The 19,644-nt window shown below is 47.4% G+C and overlaps 1 protein-coding gene and 2 pseudogenes across 1 annotated transcript; 1 reads left to right on the plus strand and 2 right to left on the minus strand.

Annotated features, from left to right (window-relative positions):
- Window positions 1-1,957: 1,957 nt before the first annotated feature.
- LOC139004092 (large ribosomal subunit protein uL11-like) lies at window positions 1,958-2,555 on the minus strand (annotated as a pseudogene).
- Window positions 2,556-3,608: 1,053 nt separating this feature from the next.
- On the minus strand, window positions 3,609-19,521 carry DHRS1 (dehydrogenase/reductase 1). Its single transcript, XM_070406816.1, has 9 exons — window positions 19,437-19,521; window positions 18,845-19,022; window positions 16,917-17,060; window positions 16,685-16,764; window positions 5,832-5,964; window positions 5,373-5,519; window positions 4,760-4,829; window positions 4,160-4,240; window positions 3,609-4,004 (listed from the first exon to the last, which is right to left on the minus strand). Exons 2-9 carry the CDS (start codon window positions 18,992-18,994, stop codon window positions 3,868-3,870), a joined length of 942 nt encoding a protein of 313 aa, XP_070262917.1. The 5' UTR covers window positions 18,995-19,022; window positions 19,437-19,521; the 3' UTR covers window positions 3,609-3,867.
- Window positions 9,686-10,084, plus strand: LOC139004099 (DNA damage-regulated autophagy modulator protein 2 pseudogene; annotated as a pseudogene).
- Window positions 19,522-19,644: the final 123 nt, after the last annotated feature.

Below are 19,644 nucleotides of genomic sequence, written 5' to 3' on the forward strand. Positions count from 1 at the left end.
TGGAGGATTGCCCTTGGCCTCCTGGAGCTCCTCTACCCCCTGGGCCACAGCATAACCAGTGACTGCCCCAGGCTGGGCTGCCCTGAGGCCTGACACTCCAGAGCTGTTTGGGTGACTGGCTTGCTTATTGGCCCACAGCCCCGACTCACCCACTGGGAGTACTTCCGTAATAGTACGTCACTCAGCATCTAAGATGAATCCCTCGCCTTGGCTGGTTTGGTTCAGTGGATAGAGGGTCAGCCTGCAGACTGAAGGGTCCCAAGTTCAATTCCGATCAAGGGCACATGCCTGGGTTGCGGGCTTGATCCCCAGTAGGGGGTGTGCAGGAGGCAGCCGATCAATGATTCTCTCTCATCATTGATGTTTCTCTCTCTCTCTACCATTCCCTTCCTCTCTGAAATCAATAAAATATATTTTAAAAGAATGATGAATCCTTCAGTGGAAACATTGTCCACAACTTAAAGTTCAAATCACCTGTCTTGACTCACCTTTCTCTCTGGAAATCTATTCCAGATCACATCTAAATTTAACACACACCAAAGTTCTAGCTGTTCTGCCAGATTTTTATATCTTAGTACCAGCCTTTATTTTTTTAATTAAAAAAAATGAAACCTCTTTATTCCTCTCCCCCCATTCTATACATCTCTGGTCAATATCATATCCTTTAACTCTCTAATGGAGCTAATTGCTTCCTTAGGGTACTGTGTATTAACTTTATTATAGGACCCATCTTGCTAAATTTAACTAGTCTTCCCTGGTGCCTAGCATGGTGCTGGGCACAGAGTAGGTGTTAAATGTTTTTGAATGGATATCAATTCCCCAAATGTCCTAAGACTCTCCACTATTGGGCTTCTCAGTCTTGAATCTCTTCTACCTCCAATCAAAATTCACTGTCCCTGCTTCATTCTCAGAGCTCTGCACTCTATTGCGTATGTTGCTAAGATTAATTAAATCTTGTCAGAGGAAAGCAGGATGGTGGACTATAAAGAACACTGTTCCTTCTGGTATCTTGGATACCAGAAACTCAAAGTCTAACTCTGTGTGGTGTGGACTCTTGGAGGCCCAGTTTGCTCACTTCTTTCACTAAGTGAAAGGTGTATATGACTTCTAAGATCACCCAGGGCTGAAATGAAAGTCCTTTGTAGGCTGGGGCCTGGTCTGTCTTAGTCTCCATTCTCCCAACACCAAGAATGGCGCCTGATGCAAAGGATGCTCTTAAATATTTGTTGAGAGAAGAAACTATTTCAGTAGCTATATATTGCTTGGTGCTTTAAAAAATATATATATATATTTGTATTGCTTTCAGAGAGGAAGGGAGAGAGATAGAAACATCAACGATGAGAGAGAATCCTCCTGCACACCCCCCACTGGGGATCGAGCCCCCAACCCGGGCCTAAGCCCTGACCGGGAATTGAACTGTGACCTCCTTGTTCATAGGTTGATGCTTAACCACTGAGCCATTCCAGCTGGGCTGCTTGGTGCTTTATATGATATTCTATCTAATTCCCAAAGTGGTAGAGTCAGCATTTATATGTAGATTTGGATGACTTTAAGATCATGTTCTTCCCAAAATACATTGTGGCCTTTAGGAGACAAGGCCATCACACAAGGATTTGTTCCATTGATGGCTTTTTAAAAAATATATAATTTTATTTATTTCAGAGAGGAAGGGAGATAGAAACATCAATGATGAGAGTGAATCATTGATTGGCTGCCTCCTGCATGCCCCCTGCTGGGGATTGAGTCTGCAACCCAGGCATGTACCTTGACCAGGAATTGAACCATGACCTACTGGTTCATAGGTTGATGCTCAACCACTGAGCCATGCTGGCCAGGCCCATTAATGGCTTTAATGGTGGCTGTGGAAGGGTGGAGAAGATCCTGAGGTCCTTATTCTTCTTACTATAGCATATAGGCAACTGCCTCTTCCCTCACAAACCTTGGGGGATAACAGGAATTTTTTTTTTTTTCACTGCTTGTCAAATGATCTTTAATTGAAACATTTTCCTTTGTAGTTCTTAACTAGCGGGACATTCCACTGCACCACTGTTGATATCATCTATGATGTCATGTGGGTGGCGGCCATCAACATTGCAGCCCTCAGACTGGGCAGTCCCCAGGATCTCTTTAATGGTTCCAGAGAGTTCTCTAGCTAAAGATTGGTGCCGCATCTGTCGGGCAATGCTGACAATCTCATCAAAAGTGATACTTTCACTGTGCTTAATGTTTTTTTGCTTCTTTCTGTCTCTTGGTGGTTCTTTGAGGGCTTTGACGATCAGGGCAGAGGCAGAAGGCACTACTTCAGTCTGGGCCTGACTGTTCTGAATGGTCAGTTTCACTGTAATCCTCAGACCCTTCCTATCACCGATTGCTTTGGCGATGTCATCACCAAACTTTTTTGGAGACAGGCCCAGAGGGTCGATCATGGGGGCCAGGGAAGACGTGGCACCCACTTCCCCACCAGTGCACCTCAGGTATACGACTTAGATTTCGTTGGGGTCGAACTTCGGTGGCATGGTGGAGGCAGCTGGTGTCAGATGAACCCGGATTCGGGACGACCGAAGAAAGCTGCACCTGAGCCTCCTCCGAGCCGAAAGCCGAAAGGGAATAACAGGAATTTAAAGTGGTCGGTGGAAGTGGGTGAGAGTGTGGTGAGGAAATCTGATCAGTCCTCTAAATGTGGTGCCTGGGCAAATGGTGGGGTTTAGGGACACAGTTCTAGCTATGTGCTGATAAGCCAGCTCTCTCTCTCTAAAAAAAGGCCCTGATTAATAGCTTTGTTGATGTCTGTGGTATATATTCCCACTATGGCTGCCTTCAAGCAACCACCATGCAGTCACTGACTGCAGACTTGGCAGAACTGTGCATAGTCAGCTCTCACAAGCCAGTGAGCTGCCGCGGCAACCAAATGAACAGTAAGCAGGCTGTCCCCAGAAAGCCACAGGAAGACTGCAGCTGCTGCAGATACCACGGGCAGCCTCGGGAGGCCTCAGCTCTTACCCTGCCTTTTCTGAAGATTGGCGTCGGTCTCTGCCCCTCTGCTTTACAGCTGCTATCCCTTTACCTCCATGGCCATCCCGGCTGCTGGCTGGAGGGCTCCCCACCGAGTGGCCCTCAGCTCCTCTTTGGAACACACCCTCTGTTGCCTTGCCTTAAAGGGCTCTTGCAATCAGTTTTCCACTAAGTAATTCAGGTGGTATCATCCCAAAAGGAAGGATGGGGGTGCTAGTTCCATCAGTTATTTCTCTGCCCCTCACTTGAATTCAGGCAGTACTTTCCTCCCAAATTCCAGAAAATCCTCAATTCTGAGGAACGTGCGCTCACTGGATCAGGCCCAGCGGGAAGCAGCAGGCATCTCTGAAGAAGGAGGACTGAAGGGGCAGGGAAGCAGTGTGAGGCTGAGAAAGCCTGCTTCTGGTTGTGGAGAGGCCCACTCCCCAGCTGGGGCGTGAGAAACAGGCCTCTGGGCCAAAGGCAAGTGCCCCTGAGATGGACAGATCTGGAGGAAGGGGCCTTGTCCCAGGGACCGAACTCCATTTTGGGTACCTTTTAGTCTTTCTCTCAAGTAGTTAACAACTGTCCCAGTACAGAAACAGCACTCAAATGTGTTGGAGAAATGAGAACTTTATTAGTACCAAGAACGTTTTTCAAAACTTAAGCAAAAAGTAAAACGTAGGGACAAGGAAAACCAAGGCACAAAGAAGGACCTATGGGGCCCAGGGCTCACCAAGGACACACACACAGAGGCCTTCTCTTTGTATCAGGGGCACGTGGTGGGTGGGAAAGGCTGCCTTTTCCACTGAGCTGGGCTCAGCCGCCCAGTCTAAATGAAAAGACAAGCAGAGTGGCGGCCTCAGGCCAGGAGGATTAGAACTTGCTTGTGTAGAGGGTCATAATCCACTTGGGCATACGGAGGAAGCCAGGCACATACGAGGCCAGCCAGCCCAGGCTGGTGGCTTGGGAGAGAACCGAACTCAAAGACAAATAGTCCTGGATGGGGCGGCCTGAGGACAACAGGAAGAGAAGGAGGATTAGACCCTCATTTCCCACTCCTTGGCTGAAGAGACTGACCGAGTGGGATGTGAGGGAGGAAGGAACGGGGTGAGCAGGAAACAGAAGGAAGAGAGGTCCAGGCTGGATGCTGGGCTAGAGCTCTTACCATCCACATCCCGAAGGCCATAGCGTCGAGCAAGGTCACAAGATGGCAGCACCTTCCCGCTCAGGCTCAGGATATTGGGGTCTGTGGGCACACATACAGCTGATATGGCATGGCAGTGGTGCAGGGTGACGAGGTTTGGGCCCAATGGGACAGGGCACCACTGAGACAGGCTTAGGAGATCAGAATTGTTTCTCTCTGTTCCTGAGCCTCTGGCTTCTGGCCATACCTCCTAGGAGCTAGTTCTTGAAGCACCCAATCCTCAAAAATTGGGAATCCTGACCCTGTGGGACTCCAGAAGCCAGAGAAAAGAATGGTTTATTCCCCAACCACCTCCTGAGCCAGGCCCCAGAACTGGCTGCCACCACCCTGCAGATAGTGGTTCTCAACCTTCCTAATGCTGCGACCCTTTATACAGTTCCTCATGTTGTGACCCCCAACCATAAAATTATTTTTGTTGCTACTTCATAACTGTAATTTTGCTACTGTTATGAATCGTAATGTAAATATCTGATATGCAGGATGTATTTTCATTGTTCGCGACCCACAGGTTGAGAACTGCTGCAGGCCCTTCTTGTTACCAGCTGCCCCCAACCTCTTCACCTGTTGCCAAAGCCACCACGCATTTGCCACTCATTTCCGTGGTCTCCCCGGATGAGAAATTAATTTTGAGCTGAAACATAGGAGCAGAGAAGTGAAGGGTTAATTTCCCAGAGCACTGCCCAAGTCTCTTCTCTGCTTTCAGCTTCTGTTCCAGAACAGAGGCCCTCATCACTCACCTGTAGGACTCAGCATTTTGGAAGGTGCTGGAGCCATTCCTCCCCACCTCCCTGTGAGCCTTGTACCCCAGCACCAGGACCCCTGTCTTTCCTAAGTGGAAGGATCTGGGAAGCCAACTATGTTGACCTTCTAGGATAGTACACTGTGGGGTCAGGACCATGGGCTATGGAGGTGGGCAGTCTTTCCACTTAAGCCATCCGTGGCCTTAAGCAAGTTTCTTACCTCTCTGGGTTTCAGTTTCACTATCTATAAAAAGGAGGTACTATCTCCCTTACAGGATTAGAGGACATTACGTGTGTACAGTGGTCAGCCCCATAATTTACTGCCACGGTAAGCACCCGGGTATTTGCTCCTTGCTGTTGTTACTGTCTTGACATTAAGGAGGGAGAGCTGATTCCCCTGCATTCTCTGCCACCCTCGGCCTCCCCTTGCCAACCTGCTTAAACAGGTGGTCCTCGCCAGTGTCATTCTTCTCCAAATGATCCCTCAGCAGTTCTGTCTGCACCAACCCTGGCCAGAGAGACACGTAGCTGACCCCGTGGCGCCGCAGCTCCTGGGCACAGTCTGCAGCCATCCTGTCACACTGTAGAGACAGAAGGCAGGATGAGGGCCAGCGCACTGGCCATGTCACCTTCCTCCCCTGCCCTCCCTGCTTCAGCTGAAGATGTCCCCGTCCCATGCCCTTCCTAGGCGCTCTGTCTCAGCTGGCCATCTCTCCCAGTGCACTACTTACTCTGCCCAGCAGAGGAGCCCAGCTAAAGGAACTGTCCATGGAGGGGCAGGAGGAAAGGTGAAGTTGGCCTCCCACTCTGATCTCTGGGGATTTAACTCCCGAACTAACTGGGTACCGTCACTGTCCTATACAGCCCCAACCCCTGTGCCACTGGGTTCTTACCGCAGCTTTGCCCACGCCATAAGGAACATTGAAGAGATACTGCAGCCCCCCAATGGAGGAGATGACCACGATGAGCCCCCGGCCAGCTGGTACCATCAGCCGAGCCCCATACACCGAGCACAAGTAGTGGCCTCTAGAGGTGGGACAAGGAAGGAATGGACTGTGTTCAGTGCTGGCGAGGGTGCTGTAGCCTTGGCAGCTCCCTCTGCCCTCTAGTGGCTGTGGTCAGCCAGGAGAAGGCAGCATAGGGGTGGCCACAGACCTGAAGAACCAAGGGCTTGAGGCCACCTTCTGAGAGGAATACTGGTAAAATTAACCACTGAAGGAGGGAAATGGCACTCTCTAGGACAGTGACGGCGAACCTATGACATGCGTGTCAGAGGTGACAAGCGAACTCATTTTTTTGGTTGATTTTTCTTTGTTAAATGGTATTTAAATATATAAAATAAATATCAAAAATATAAATCTTTGTTTTACTATGGTGGAAATATCAAAAAATTTCTATATGGGACACAGCACCAGAGTTAAGTTAGGGTTTTTCAAAATGCTGACACGCTGAGTTCAAAAGGTTCGCCATCACTGCTCTAGGAGATGTAACGGAAGAGCTCTGTCATAATAGCAATTACAAACCTAAACTAGCTTGGGGGGAACATAGCTATATATAAGATCTACATGGAAAAACTATAAAGTGCTGTCTAATGTAAAAGAACAGGTATAGGCATAATTTATTTGGAAGAATTAACATGTAAAACATTAGTTCTACTTAAATTAATCTATAGATTCAGTCAATTTGAGTTATCCTAGCTAATAAAAGAGCAATATGCAAATGAACCGTAACTCCGCAACAAAGATGGCAGCACCCATAGTGGCGGGGCAGGATGCTGGCGGTGTCACCCTGGCAATGTGAGCCCAGCAGGCATTGCCTCCACAACTTGCGAGCAGTTCACGCGGCCCTGGAGCAGGCAAGCATGGCCACAGGCAGCCCCCAGCAGGGCCTGCTCCTGGGTTGTCGTGGCGATCCACAAGCAGGAAAGCGTGGCCTGCAGGCAGCCCCCAGCAGGGCCTGCCTGCAGGTCACTGCAGTGATCCACAATCAGCGATCAGGCAAGCGCAGCCTGCAGGCAGCCCCCAGCAGGGCCTGCTCCCGGGTTGCCATGGCGATCCGCAAGCAGGCAAGCGCGGCCTGCAGGCAGCACCCTACCCTGGCCACAGCTCAAGGGAGAGAACAACAGGCAGGTGAGGCCAGGAGCCTGAGAGATCAACACAGAGGGGCGCCTGCTCCAAGCTTCCACAGTGTGGCTGGGGGCGGGCCCCCAGCAGACACACACACACACACACACACACACACAGGGCGACTGCTCTGAGCCTCCGATGCGGCTGGGGTCAGGCCCCCAACGGGGACACACACACTCACTCACAAACACATGCACACACACACACAGGGTGCCTGCTCCGAGCCTCTGATGAGGCTGGGGGCAGGCCTCCAGCAGACACACACCCACACACCCACACACACACACACACACACGAGGCACCTGCTCTCAGCCTCTGAACCAGACTGTGGCCGTCAGTAGAACATCTAATGAGGGCTTCCGGACTGTGAGAGGGGCAGGCTGGGCTGAGGGATCCCACCCCCCAGTGCACGAATTTCGTGTACCAGGCCACTAGTCTATATATATAAAAGCCTAAGCACTCCTTACGATCAAACAACTGGTCGCTGTGATGTGCACTGACCACCAGGGGGCAGATACTCAATGCAGGAACTGCCCCCTGGTGGTAGTACGCTCCCACAGCCAACCTCCCACTGCTGGCCAACCTCCCGCTGTCCCTCCCCAGGCCAGCCGACCAACCTCCCTAGGTGCCTCCCCACCCGGCCAGCCAGGCCAAGGGACCCCACCTGTGCACAAATTCGTGCACTGGGCCTCTAGTATCTCTATAAGACTTTTGGAGGAACTGACAAAATAATCTAAAGCTCCATTATAATAAACATGGAATAGCCAGGTAAATTCTGAAAAAAGAAGAGTAATATCTGTGGGTGGGGGGTATGCCCCCCATCTTACCACCCCTTATTAAAATGTACAATGACATACTAGTTGAAAGAATGCAGTACTAATATAACAATACACAGATAGTCAGTGAAACAATATAGTCAATAATTAGATCCACATGTAAATGAGAATTCAGTGAATTATAAAGGGAACACTTCAAGTCTACAGGGAAAGAGGGGTCATTCAGTAAATGAATTTGGGATAACTGGCCACTTATTTGGTGGGTGGGATTGGCTACCTACTTCATTTATGCTTTCAAAATGCATTCTAAAAGGATAAATTATTTGACTATAAAAAAATGAAGGCACAAAAGCACTAAAAGAAAGCATGACAATGTGCTCATAAACTTGGCGTGGGGAAGGCTTGTCTTAACATCACAGCAAGATAGAAAATATAAAAGATTGACTTCTTAAAATTAAGACATATCCTATATAATAAAGCCTAATATGCAAATTGACCAAATGGTGGAGTGACCAATTGCTATGACGTGCACTGACCACCAGGGGGCAGACGCTCAATGCAGGAGCTGCCCACAGGCCCCAGGCAGCCAAGGTGGATGCCATCGGGGGGTCCCCTGATTGCCCCGCAGAGGGAGGCTACCGGTGGCAGCGTCAGGGCGACTGGGGGGCAGGGCCCGCTAGCAGGTGGTGTCAGGATGGCCAAGGCAGGTGCCAGAGGGGGCCCCCCCAATTGTCCCTCCAGTCACCCCACAGATTGGTCCTGATCACCAGCCAGGCCTAGGGGCCCTACCCGTGCATGAATTTCGTGCACCGGGCCTCTAGTATATATATAAATGTACAAGCACATACATCTATATATGTTTATGTATATAGAGAAAGCTGGGGAGAGCATGTCTGCAAAATGATGAGTAGTTAATTGGGAAAATATTTGTAAAATGTATCAAAGAAACCTATTCCACAAATATCTTATAGATTGATGTAAAAAGAATATGTTAATAATACAAACAACTCACAAAAAATAAAGTGCTAGCTGAAGTGAGTGGGCAGGGCAAGTGTGCTCCTCAGGGCAGTGAGTGCACCCGGGCCTGGGCTGGCCGCTCAGGTACCTGCCCTGGGGCCCACCCCATCTCCATCCAGCCCGTAGGCTCCAGACCCAAAGGTCAGCCCTGGTGGCTCATCCTAGCAAGCAGTCACCACTGAGAGGAGGCAGCATAAGGAATTCATCTTATTACCAGTGGCATTTAAATATTTATGGAATTTGAAAAATTGTAACCACAGTTCTGATTCATGGATTGTCAAAGAAAGCAAAGAACATAGGATTTACACACGGGGCAGGTTTGGGTAGATTTGAAGACTGATACTAAAACAGGAGCTGGAAATAAAACGGTGGACATAACAGTGGGTTCCTGCTCTCACAGAACTTAAACTTTAGTGAGGATGATAAAACCAAACAAGCAAGTAACAAAGACCTGTTTGAAATATGATGGGTTCAGCACAGCCTCGGTTTCCTTCTTTCAGCCCTTATAATTTGGGTGGCAGCTGCTTTCTCCAGGGTCAACTCTCTGCCATGTTGACCCTGCTTTGTCTTATATCAGGTACATCAGCTCAAGAAAAGTGCTTGTTTGGGGAAATGTTAAATTTCGCTGCAGTTTTATTCCTTGCTACCATTTATGTTCGTTATAAGCCAGTTCATGCTCTGAATCCTGAAGGAAAATGTATCACCAGATTAAACGAGGCTGGCTTTGTATTTGGATTGCTGAATTGTTTAGGACTTTCTGTTGTGGCAAACTTCCAGAAAACCACCTTTTTTATTGTACATGTATGTGGAGCTGTGCTCACCTTTTGTATGGGCTCATTGTGTATGTTTGTTCAGACCATCCTTTCCTACCACATGCAGCCCAAAATTCATGCCGAACAAATCTTCTGGATCAGTCTAGTTGGTTGTCTGGTGCGGAGTGAGTGCATGTAGCATGCTGATTTGCTCATCACTTTTGTAGTGGTAGTTTTGGCACAGATGTAGTACAAACATTCCACTGGAACAAAGATTATGTGCTTCATGTGATCACTACTGCAGCAGAATGATCTATGTCATGTTCCTTCTTTGTTTTTTTTCCTGTCTTATATACATGATTTTCAGAAAATTTCTTTAGGGGTAGAAGCTAATTTACATGGATTAACACTCTATGACACTGCTCCTTGTCCTATTAACAATGAACAAATGTGTCTACTTTTCAGAGATTTATGATGAAAGGATAAAATATTCCTCTGATGATTATGATTGGGAAAACATTCATAAATTACTTCTGCTCTGAAATTTTCCACCAATTAATCAAGGCTGACAGTGACATTGAAGGATCCTGATAATCAAGAGACATGAATTAAGCCATTTTATAAATTATTTTAAAGGATGTCTTCAAAGCTCTCGTCCTAGGAGCATGCCCGAGCCTGTGCCTTTTCCCTTCCCCTTCTCCCCCTGCACCCCTCCCCAGGCATGTTACCATAGCTTTCTCACTCGCAAGCTCCAAGGACCCTTCCTTTACCTCCATAACTTGTTTCCTAAGCCCATTTCTTCTAGGAACTACTTTTTCTACCTCTGTAATTTACCAAATAAATGTCCTCTTACAAAATAAAATAAAACCTACATAGAGGATATCTTCAAGAGGATCATGTAAAAACATTTATGCCTACACTTTTTTTTATTGCTTAAAGTATTACAAAGAGTATTACATATGTCTTTTTTTCCCCCCACCCTTGACAATCCCCCGTATGCCTATACTTTTTTTTAATCCCAGAAAATAAACCAAAGGACTATAAAGAAAGAATAAAAAGCCAATAAATAAATGGATAAAAAGCTAAACTTGCTCTAGCCAGTTTGGCTCAGTGGATAGAGCATCAGCTTGTGGACTGAAGGGTCCTGGGTTCGATTCTGCTCAAGGGCACATGCCTGATTTCAGGCTTAATTCCCAGTAGGGGGCATGCAGGAGACAGCCGATTCTCTCTCATCACTGATGTTTCTATCTCTCTCACTCTTCCCATTCCACTCTGAAATCAATAAAAAATAAAAACATTAAAGTTGGCGGCATAGGTAAACACCGGAGACTGCTGCCGCAAACAACCACTTCAAAAATACAACTAAAAGACGGAACGGACATCACCCAGAACCACAGGAAGGCTGGCTGAGGAGAGACTCTTCAACTAGAAGGAAAGAGAACAGCATTCCGAGGCTCAGAGGAGGCGCAGTGTGGAAAATTTAAAGGTGCGCGCGCAAAGCGGGCTGGTGGCTGAGGGCGCGGTTGTCGTTTTCAATCAGGAGGGAGTCTCAGACTCTGAGCTCCAGATCCGGGCGAGTCTCTAGGGACTCAGACTCAAACGGGAGAAGCGGGATTGTCTAGCATCAGTTGGAACCCGAGGGCAGCTTTCTCTCTGAGGTTTGCAGCGGTTGCCGGGGTTCTGAGAAGCAGAGCCTCTGGGAACGGGACTGAGAGCAGCCATAACTGCTCCCTCTGCAGGCCCTGTTGATCCCGCCCCGCCCAAGCCCTGCGCAGAGCCATTTGCCGGATCCCCTCAGGCAAAGGCTAGATTAGCACCTCCCCAGAGGACAGAAGTTTTCCCACAGCTGATTCTCACAGCCAGTCAGCCTGGTGGTCAAATCCCTCTAGTATTAACTACAACAATTAAGGCTTAACTAGAACAGACTGCGCACAAAGACCACAAGGGGGTGCACCAAGAAAGCATAAAAAATGCGGAGACAAAAAAACATGACAGAAATGGAGGATATAGAGCTAAAAAACGCAATTTTGAGGGCTTGCAATAAACTTGAGGAGAGCCTCACGAAAACTAATGAGACCTTCGATGCTATGATAAAGAAACAACTAGAAATTAAGCATATACGGACTGAAATAAAGAATATTATACCCAATAGCGGACCAGAGGTGCGCAAGAATCAAGTCAAAGATTTGAAATATGAAGAAGCAAAAAACACCCAACTGGAAAAGCAAAATGAAAAAAGAATCCGAAAATACGAAGATAGTGTAAGGAGCCTCTGGGACAGCTTCAAGGGCACTAATATCAGAATTATAGGGGTGCCAGAAGATGAGAGACAGCAAGATATTGAAAACCTATTTGAAGAAATAATGGCAGAAAACTTCCCCCACCTGGTGAAAGAAATGGACTTACAGGTCCAGGAAGCGCAGAGAACCCCAAACAAAAGGAATCCAAAGAGGACCACACCAAGACACATCATCATTAAAATGCCAAGAGCAAAAGACAAAGAGAGAATCTTAAAAGCAGCAAGAGAAAGAAACTCAGTTACCTACAAGGGAATACCTATACGACTGTCAGCTGATTTCTCAACAGAAACTTTGCAGGCCAGAAGGGAGTGGCAAGAAATATTCAAAGTGATGAATACCAAGAACCTACAACCAAGATTACTTTATCCAGCAAAGCTATCATTCAGAATTGAAGGTCAGATAAAGAGCTTCACAGATAAGGAAAAGTTAAAGGAGTTCATCACCACCAAACCAGTATTATATGAAATGCTGAAAGGTATCCTTTAAGAAGAGGAAGAAGAAAAAGGTAAAGATACAAATTATGAACAACAAACATGCATCTATCAACAAGTGAATCTAAGAATCAAGTGAATAAATAATCTGATGTACAGAATGAACTGGTGATTATAATGAATCAGGGACATAGAAAGGGAATGGACTGACTATTCTTGAGGGGGAAAGGGGAATGGGAGATGTGGGAAGAGACTGGACAAAAATTGTGCACCTATGGATGAGGACAGTGGGTGGGGAGTGAGGGCGGAGGGTGGGGCGGGAACTGGGAGGAAGAGAGTTATGGGGGGGGAAAAAAAAGAGGAACAAATGTAATCTGAACAATAAAGATTTAAAAAAAAATTTTAAAAAAAAGCTCAACTTCATAAATAATAAAAAAATATGAATTAAAATCACCTTAGCCTGGCCGGTGTGGCTCAGTGGTTGAGCACTGACCTATGAACCAGGAGGTCAGGGTTCGATTCCTGGTTAGGGTACATGCCCAGGTTGCAGGCTCATCCCTAGTGTGGGATGTGCAGGAGGCAGCCAATCAATGTTTCTCTCTCTCTCGCCCTCTCTCTTCCTCTCTGAAATCAATAAAACAACAACAACAAAATCCCCACCTTATGGTATCTTTGGCCTATCAGCGTGGCAAAGCTTGCATGACTGAGTGACCTGATTGTTTAGCATGGTTGAGGGCATAGAAAAGATACCCTCCTCCATTGTCATGAGTTTATAAATTGGTGGGGTTTTTTTTGAGGACAGTTTGATAATGTTTATTAAATCTTTAAGAAGTACATATTTTTTCCAAGAATTCCACTACTGCAATAGATAAAGGGCTAGGTAAATAAATTATGATACGTACTCTGAATCAAATATTTAAAAGTATGGTAGAATACTAGATTATCAACAGTAGCTATAACTCAGTCAAGGGAGGAAGGTGGTGATGACAGAGTAAGATAATACTGGTTTTCACTTTTTTTTCTCAAAAATTTAAAAAATAATATACACTAACTTGGTAACCAAAAAAAAAAAAAAAAAATCTTTTGCATGGGAAACTTGAACTTCCAAATGAAAACAAGTAGAGAGACCTATGGTTTCGAAAGGAGGCCCAGCCTAAGGTAATGCAGAGGAAAGGCAGTAAATATGTATGTGAATGTGTGTTGGGAGGTGACAGGAGATAAAGTGATCTTTATCTTGGAGAATTCATCAGGGCTGGCCTTTGCCTTGTAGGCTGAAAACCCTGGTCAGCAAGAGATGAATGTGAAAGGTCCCTGTTTGGAGGACTAAGGATGTGGGCGTTGCCTGTTTCTAGCTGTTTGTGTTTTCTTTTCTTGCTTCTTGGCTAACCATCCCTCTCTGTCCTCCTAATCTTTCTTCTACTTTGGAAATCACGATTGGATTCTCATTCTGCTTCCCTGGGATTGCCACTAGAAACCATGGGTGTTCTTAAACACTTTAGTCTCAGATTTTCAGATAATATCTTAAGTTATTCCCACAGGTCATGTTCAGGGAGTGTAGTTTATGAGACTATCATAGTTCTAAAAATAATAAACACAGACATGACTGGTGTATATCATGTCAAGCAAACTGAATGCTGTGTTTCATCTCACTCCCGTACCACATGTACATGTGACCCGTGACACCCCTGCCCTCCCAACTCTGACCTGGGAGTGCCCTTGCCTGTGGGTCTGGAGTGAGGATCTGGAGGCTAGGAAGACTGACACTCACTCTTTCTTATTGACTTTCTTTTGATCTAAAACAAAACAATTTCTGTCCTAGCTGGTTTTGCTCAGTGGTTACAGCATCAGCCTGATGACTGAAGAGTCTCAGGTTCGATTCTGGTCAAGGGCATGTGCTTCGGTTGCAGGCTTGATCCCCGGCCCCAGTCGGGGCGTGTGCGGGAGGCAACCAATTGAAGTGTCTCTCTCAAATCGATATTTCTCTGTCTCTTCCACCCTCTACTCTTTCTAAAAAAATCAATGGAAAAAAATATCTTCAGGTGAGGACTGATAAAACAAAACAATTTCTTCCTCTAATTTTTTTGGAAATATTGGCTACGGGTGGTGTGCATTATTGAGGGAAGCAAGTTCCCTTCTGGGTCATGCATTTGGATGGGCAGAGAGTGAGGCAGGAGAGAAGCAAAGGGCACGGTCAGATGAAAATTACTGACAAAAACAAGACAAAAGTTGACATTCCCAGGTACAGATTCACTTGGATGGAACTTCTCCAGAGGTGAGTGGGATAGATGGGACAAGAGGGAGAAGAGGAGAAACCAAGATGGCGGCATAGGTTAACGCCGGAGTTTGCTGCCTCAAACAACCACTTCAAAAATACAACTAAAAGAAGGAACGGACGTCATCCAGAACCACAGGAAGGCTGACTGAGTGGAAGTTCTACAACTAGGAGGAACCGAGAATCAGAGGAGGCACAGTGCTGAAGTAAAATACTAAGGTGCAGAGTGCGCGCGGCGCGGGCTGGTGGCTGAGGGCGTGGTTGACTGTTTCAATCTGGAGGGAGCCTCAGACTCTGAGCTACAGTCCGGGCGAGTCTCTAGGGACCCAGACTCAAACGGGAGAAGCCGAACTGTCTGGCTACGGTCCCTCCAAGGTTTGCAGCGGTTGCTGGGACAGAGAGGCAGAGCCCCTCGGGACGGACTGAGAGCAGCCATAACTGCTCCCTCCTCCGCCCTGTTGATCCCCTGGGACCAGCCCCGCCCAAGCCCTGCACAGAGGCATTTGCCGGATAGCCTCAGGCAAAGGCTAGATTAGCACCTCCCTAGAGGACACAAGTTCTTCCACTGCAGACACAGCTGATTATCACAGCCAGTCAGCCTGGAGGTCAAATCCCTCTAGTATTAACTACAACAATCAGGCTTAACTACAACAAGACTGCGCACAAAGACCACTAGGGGGTGTACCAAGAAAGCGTAAAAAATGCAGAGACAAAGAAACAGGACAAAACTATCAAGGGAGGATATTGAGTTCAGAATCACACTTTTGAGGTCTCTCAAGAGGCTTCTAGAGTCTGTCGATAAACTTGATGAGATGTACAGGAAATCTAATGAGACCCTTGATGGTGTGATAAAGGACCATCTAGAAAGTAAGCATACACTGACTGAAATAAAGAATATTGTACAGACTCCCAACAGCAGACCAGAGGAGCGAAAGAATCAAGTCAAAGATTTGAAATGCGAAGAAGCGAGAAACACCCAACCGGAAAAGCAAAATGAAAAAAGAACCCAAAAATACAAAGATAGTGTAAGGAGCCTCTGGGACAGCTTCAAACGTACCAACATCAGAATTATAGGGGTACCAGAAGATGAGAGAGAGCAAGATATTGAAAACCTATTTGAAGAAATAATGACAGAAAACTTCTCCCACCTGGTGAAAGAAATAGACTTACAGGTCCAGGAAGCGCAGAGAACCCCAAACAAAAGGAATCCAAAGAGGACCACACCAAGACACATCATCATTAAAATGCCAAGAGCAAAAGACAAAGAGAGAATCTTAAAAGCAGCAAGAGAAAGAAACTCAGTTACCTACAAGGGAATACCCATACGACTGTCAGCTGATTTCTCAACAGAAACTTTGCAGGCCAGAAGGGAGTGGCAAGAAATATTCAAAGTGATGAATACCAAGAACCTACAACCAAGATTACTTTATCCAGCAAAGCTATCATTCAGAATTGAAGGTCAGATAAAGAGCTTCACAGATAAGGAAAAGTTAAAGGAGTTCATCACCACCAAACCAGTATTATATGAAATGCTGAAAGGTATCCTTTAAGAAGAGGAAGAAGAAGAAGAAAAAGGTAAAGATACAAATTATGAACAACAAATATGCATCTATCAACAAGTGAATCTAAGAATCAAGTGAATAAATAACCTGATGTACAGAATGAACTGGTGATTATAATGAATCAGGGACATAGAAAGGGAATGGACTGACTATTCTTGGGGGGGAAAGGGGAATGGGAGATGTGGGAAGAGACTGGACAAAAATCGTGCACCTATGGATGAGGACAGTGGGTGGGGAGTGAGGGCGGAAGGTGGGGTGGGAGCTGGAAGGAGGGGAGCAATATGGGGGAAAAAAGAGGAACAAATGTAATAATCTGAACAATAAAGATTTAATTAAAAAAAACAAACAACAACAACAACAACAACAACAAAAAAAAAAAAGAGGGAGAAGAAAGAGATGGGAGGTCAGAGGGAAAAGGAAAGGGCATATGGAGGAAGATCTGGGCCGTCAGCCTGACTAAATGGGTGAGGGGAGCCCAGGTCCTTGCAGTGGGATAAGGGGAACACCTACCTGAGTCCAACATTGTTGATATCATCCCACATGGAGGCAGGGTTTTCCCAGAATGCCTTCTTACGGTTGTCTATGATTGTCTAGAAAGCACAGGGAGAGTGATGAATTGGATGGCCTGAGGCAGGAAGGTCTGAGGGGCAGGATCATGGAAGGACAATTAGTGGGGATAAAAACTCAGGGGTCACAGTAGGAGGTCATGAGTGCGGAGTTGGGATCAAAGTTTAAAGAGTACCTGAACCCCAGCATAGGCATTGTTGACCAGCACATCCAAACGTCCGTTCTGTTCTCGATCAACCTTCTCAAATAGGTTTCGCACTTCACTCTCCTGGCCTGAATCACACACCACAGGCACACACTTGCCCCCTCGGGATTGCGCCTGGAGAGAGACAGAGAGGATATGAGCTCACAGTCGCACAGGAGTGTAGACATAATGCAGCTTCCCTCCACTCCCAGCTTGGGAGTGGGAAGGCCATCATAGGAATCAGTCAGCAGCTGAGGGAACATGGTTGGCAATATCGCCCTCAGATGTCTGGGTGAGGAATTTCAGGAGTGCTAGGTCCTCCTATTTTAGAGCAAGGTGGATTGGAATCTCAGCTTTAAAAATACTAGGATACAAACATTTACTGAGGCCTTCCATGCGCAAGGCATTGTACTCTGCATGTGGAGGGTATGAGACAAACAAGACACAGTGGCTGCTCTTAAGAAATGAGTATCCATCTTTTTCCTTGCCCTTGGCTACTTCCATCTCACATGCCCTTAGTTGAAATTCCAAAGTTCCTAAAGCTTTCAAACAGAACTCCCCCCCCCCCCCCCCCCCCACTCATGTGGAACCCCTACTCAATCCCAGTCCTCTTACCTTCACTCCACCTGTGCTCCTTCCTGGTAACAAGGAAATAAAAGCTGTCAGGCATGAACTATTTCTACTTCTCGTTCCATCTCAGCGTCTACAAATGTGCCCCATCCTCAAACTTGAGAGGAAGAAGAGTTCCTTATTCAGGAACAGGCCTCCTATTCTCCAAGTCCAACCCTCTTGCCTACTTGCCTACTAAGTGCTCACTGGACTTCCTGTCTTTCTGCCTTAAATTAATTCTTCATACCCCAGCCAGACAGTATGAACTATTTAAAACACAAATCTGTTTTAAATCCTCCAATGGGATCACCATCTCTTAGACTGCAGTGGTTCTCAACCTTCTGGCCCTTTAGATACAGTTCCTCATGTTATGACCCAACCATAAAATTATTTTCGTTGCTACTTCATAACTGTGATGTTGCCACTGATATGAATCGTAATGTAAGTATCTGATGTGCAGGATGGTCTTAGGCGACCCCTGTGAAAGGGTCGTTCGACCGCCAAAGGGGCCTCGACCCACAGGTTGAGAACCGCTGTCTTAGAGAATAAAGCCAAAGTTATCTACCAGGGTCTCCCAAGGCCCATTCTGTTTCCTTTCCAGCCTCTCACCTCTGCCCCTACTTTGCACCTGTATGTTTTGCAATTCTTTCTCACCGTGTCCACACTCCTTCACCACTGTCCCTCTGCTTGCAAAGGCCCCTTTGCCAGTGTGTCTTAGCTTCTTTGACCTAACTCTTACCTTTCATCACTCCGTTCAAGAACCACTTCCTCCAGAATGCTTTCCCTAACTACTCTCTGGTGTCATCTCAAAACCCACCCCTCAATCCCAGAGCATGCTGTGCACACACATTCACCTCTTATCCTTACCATCTCCACATTACATTGCCATGAACTGTTTCCACCGCTGGCTAAACCTAGCTTTTAAGAGCAGAAGTTATATCTTATTAATCTTGGTAACCCCAGTGCTTCACCCTGTGCCTAGCAAATCAAGTGTACCCAAGTATTTAACTGAAAACCAGTAGAAAAGTCAAGTGAAAATGTACAGTTCAATAAAGTCTTGCCTAAAAGGAAGGAAAGCACAGGTCTACAAATCTTTAGTTCCAATTCCAAAGTCCCTAAAGCTTTCAAACAGAACTTTTTTTTTTTCATAAAACTCACTTGGTGGTAACTGTGACCTGATCTGAAGTTTTGTGGGGTTCATTTATCCCACTTTGAGAAAATGTTCACGTTTTATCGGGGAATATTATGGGTTTTGGTAAGGGGTTGGGAGGAGTGGTTAACAGGAAGGGATCCCGCAGGTGGCTTCTCACCTCCTCAGCAGCAGCCCGCAGTGTGTCCAGATGCCGGCCAGTGATGTACACGGTGGCACCTGCTTGGCAGAGCTGCAAGGCGATGCCGCGACCGATACCCCGGGAAGCACCAGTCACCACGCACACTTGGCCCTTCATGGCAGCTGCCATGCTTACTCACAAGCAAAGGGGTAAAAATCTGTGGAAGCAAAGATTTGCTCTGAGGAAAGCCTGCAGATGGTTGAGGGGGACCCCGGAGGGTGGTAGGAGGAGGAGCCATGGTTGCGATGCTTCAGAGGGAGACACCTGGGTGCAGGCCCCGTTTGGGGACGCCCGAGTGAAGAAAGGGGCGCGTGGGGCTGTTCAGGGCAGGGCACCTACTGGGACTCGGAGTGAGGCTGGCTGGGCCCTCCAGTCCCTGGCGCAGCGTCCACGCCGAGCCCCGGGCTATCTGAAGTTCTGGCCCCGGCCTGGCCCAGTCAGGCCGAGCCCCACGCGGGTGGCGCGGCTTCTGGGGTGGGGGGTGAGCCAAGGACGGGGACCCTGAGCCCTAACTGGGCGGAACTCGCGTCTCTTATCTGCCGCCCGCGCCGCTCCCGGGGACCTGCCTCACCTGGCTGCCAAGTTCTCCAATGGCGAGCTGCGACTGCGGCGAGGTGTACACTCGCCCCGCGCGGGGGTTGGGCCGGACTGGAGACGGGGCGGGGCCTGGAGGGGGCTGGGCTGGGCTGGAGACGGGGCGGGCCCTGGAGGGGGCGGGGCGGGGCTGGAGACGGGGCGGGGCCGGGCTGGAGACGGGGCGGGGCCTGGCGGGGGCGGGG

The sequence above is a fragment of the Myotis yumanensis genome, unplaced genomic scaffold, assembly GCF_028538775.1.
Source record: "Myotis yumanensis isolate MYYU_CA2020_CCGP unplaced genomic scaffold, mMyoYum1.0.hap1 SCAF_1, whole genome shotgun sequence".
NCBI classification, from domain to species: domain Eukaryota; kingdom Metazoa; phylum Chordata; class Mammalia; order Chiroptera; family Vespertilionidae; genus Myotis; species Myotis yumanensis.

Bases quoted from the DNA above. Each gene is read 5' to 3' on its own strand.
- DHRS1 (XM_070406816.1), bottom strand. From the start codon at position 18,994: ATGGCAGCTGCCATGAAGGGCCAAGTGTGCGTGGTGACTGGTGCTTCC. The intron at 5,965-16,684 runs GTAGGTGTTCCC...TCCCACCTCTAG, and splicing joins ATCAACAATGTTGGACTCAG to AGGCCACTACTTGTGCTCGG. The intron at 5,520-5,831 runs GTAAGAACCCAG...CTGTCTCTACAG, and splicing joins ATGGCGTGGGCAAAGCTGCG to TGTGACAGGATGGCTGCAGA.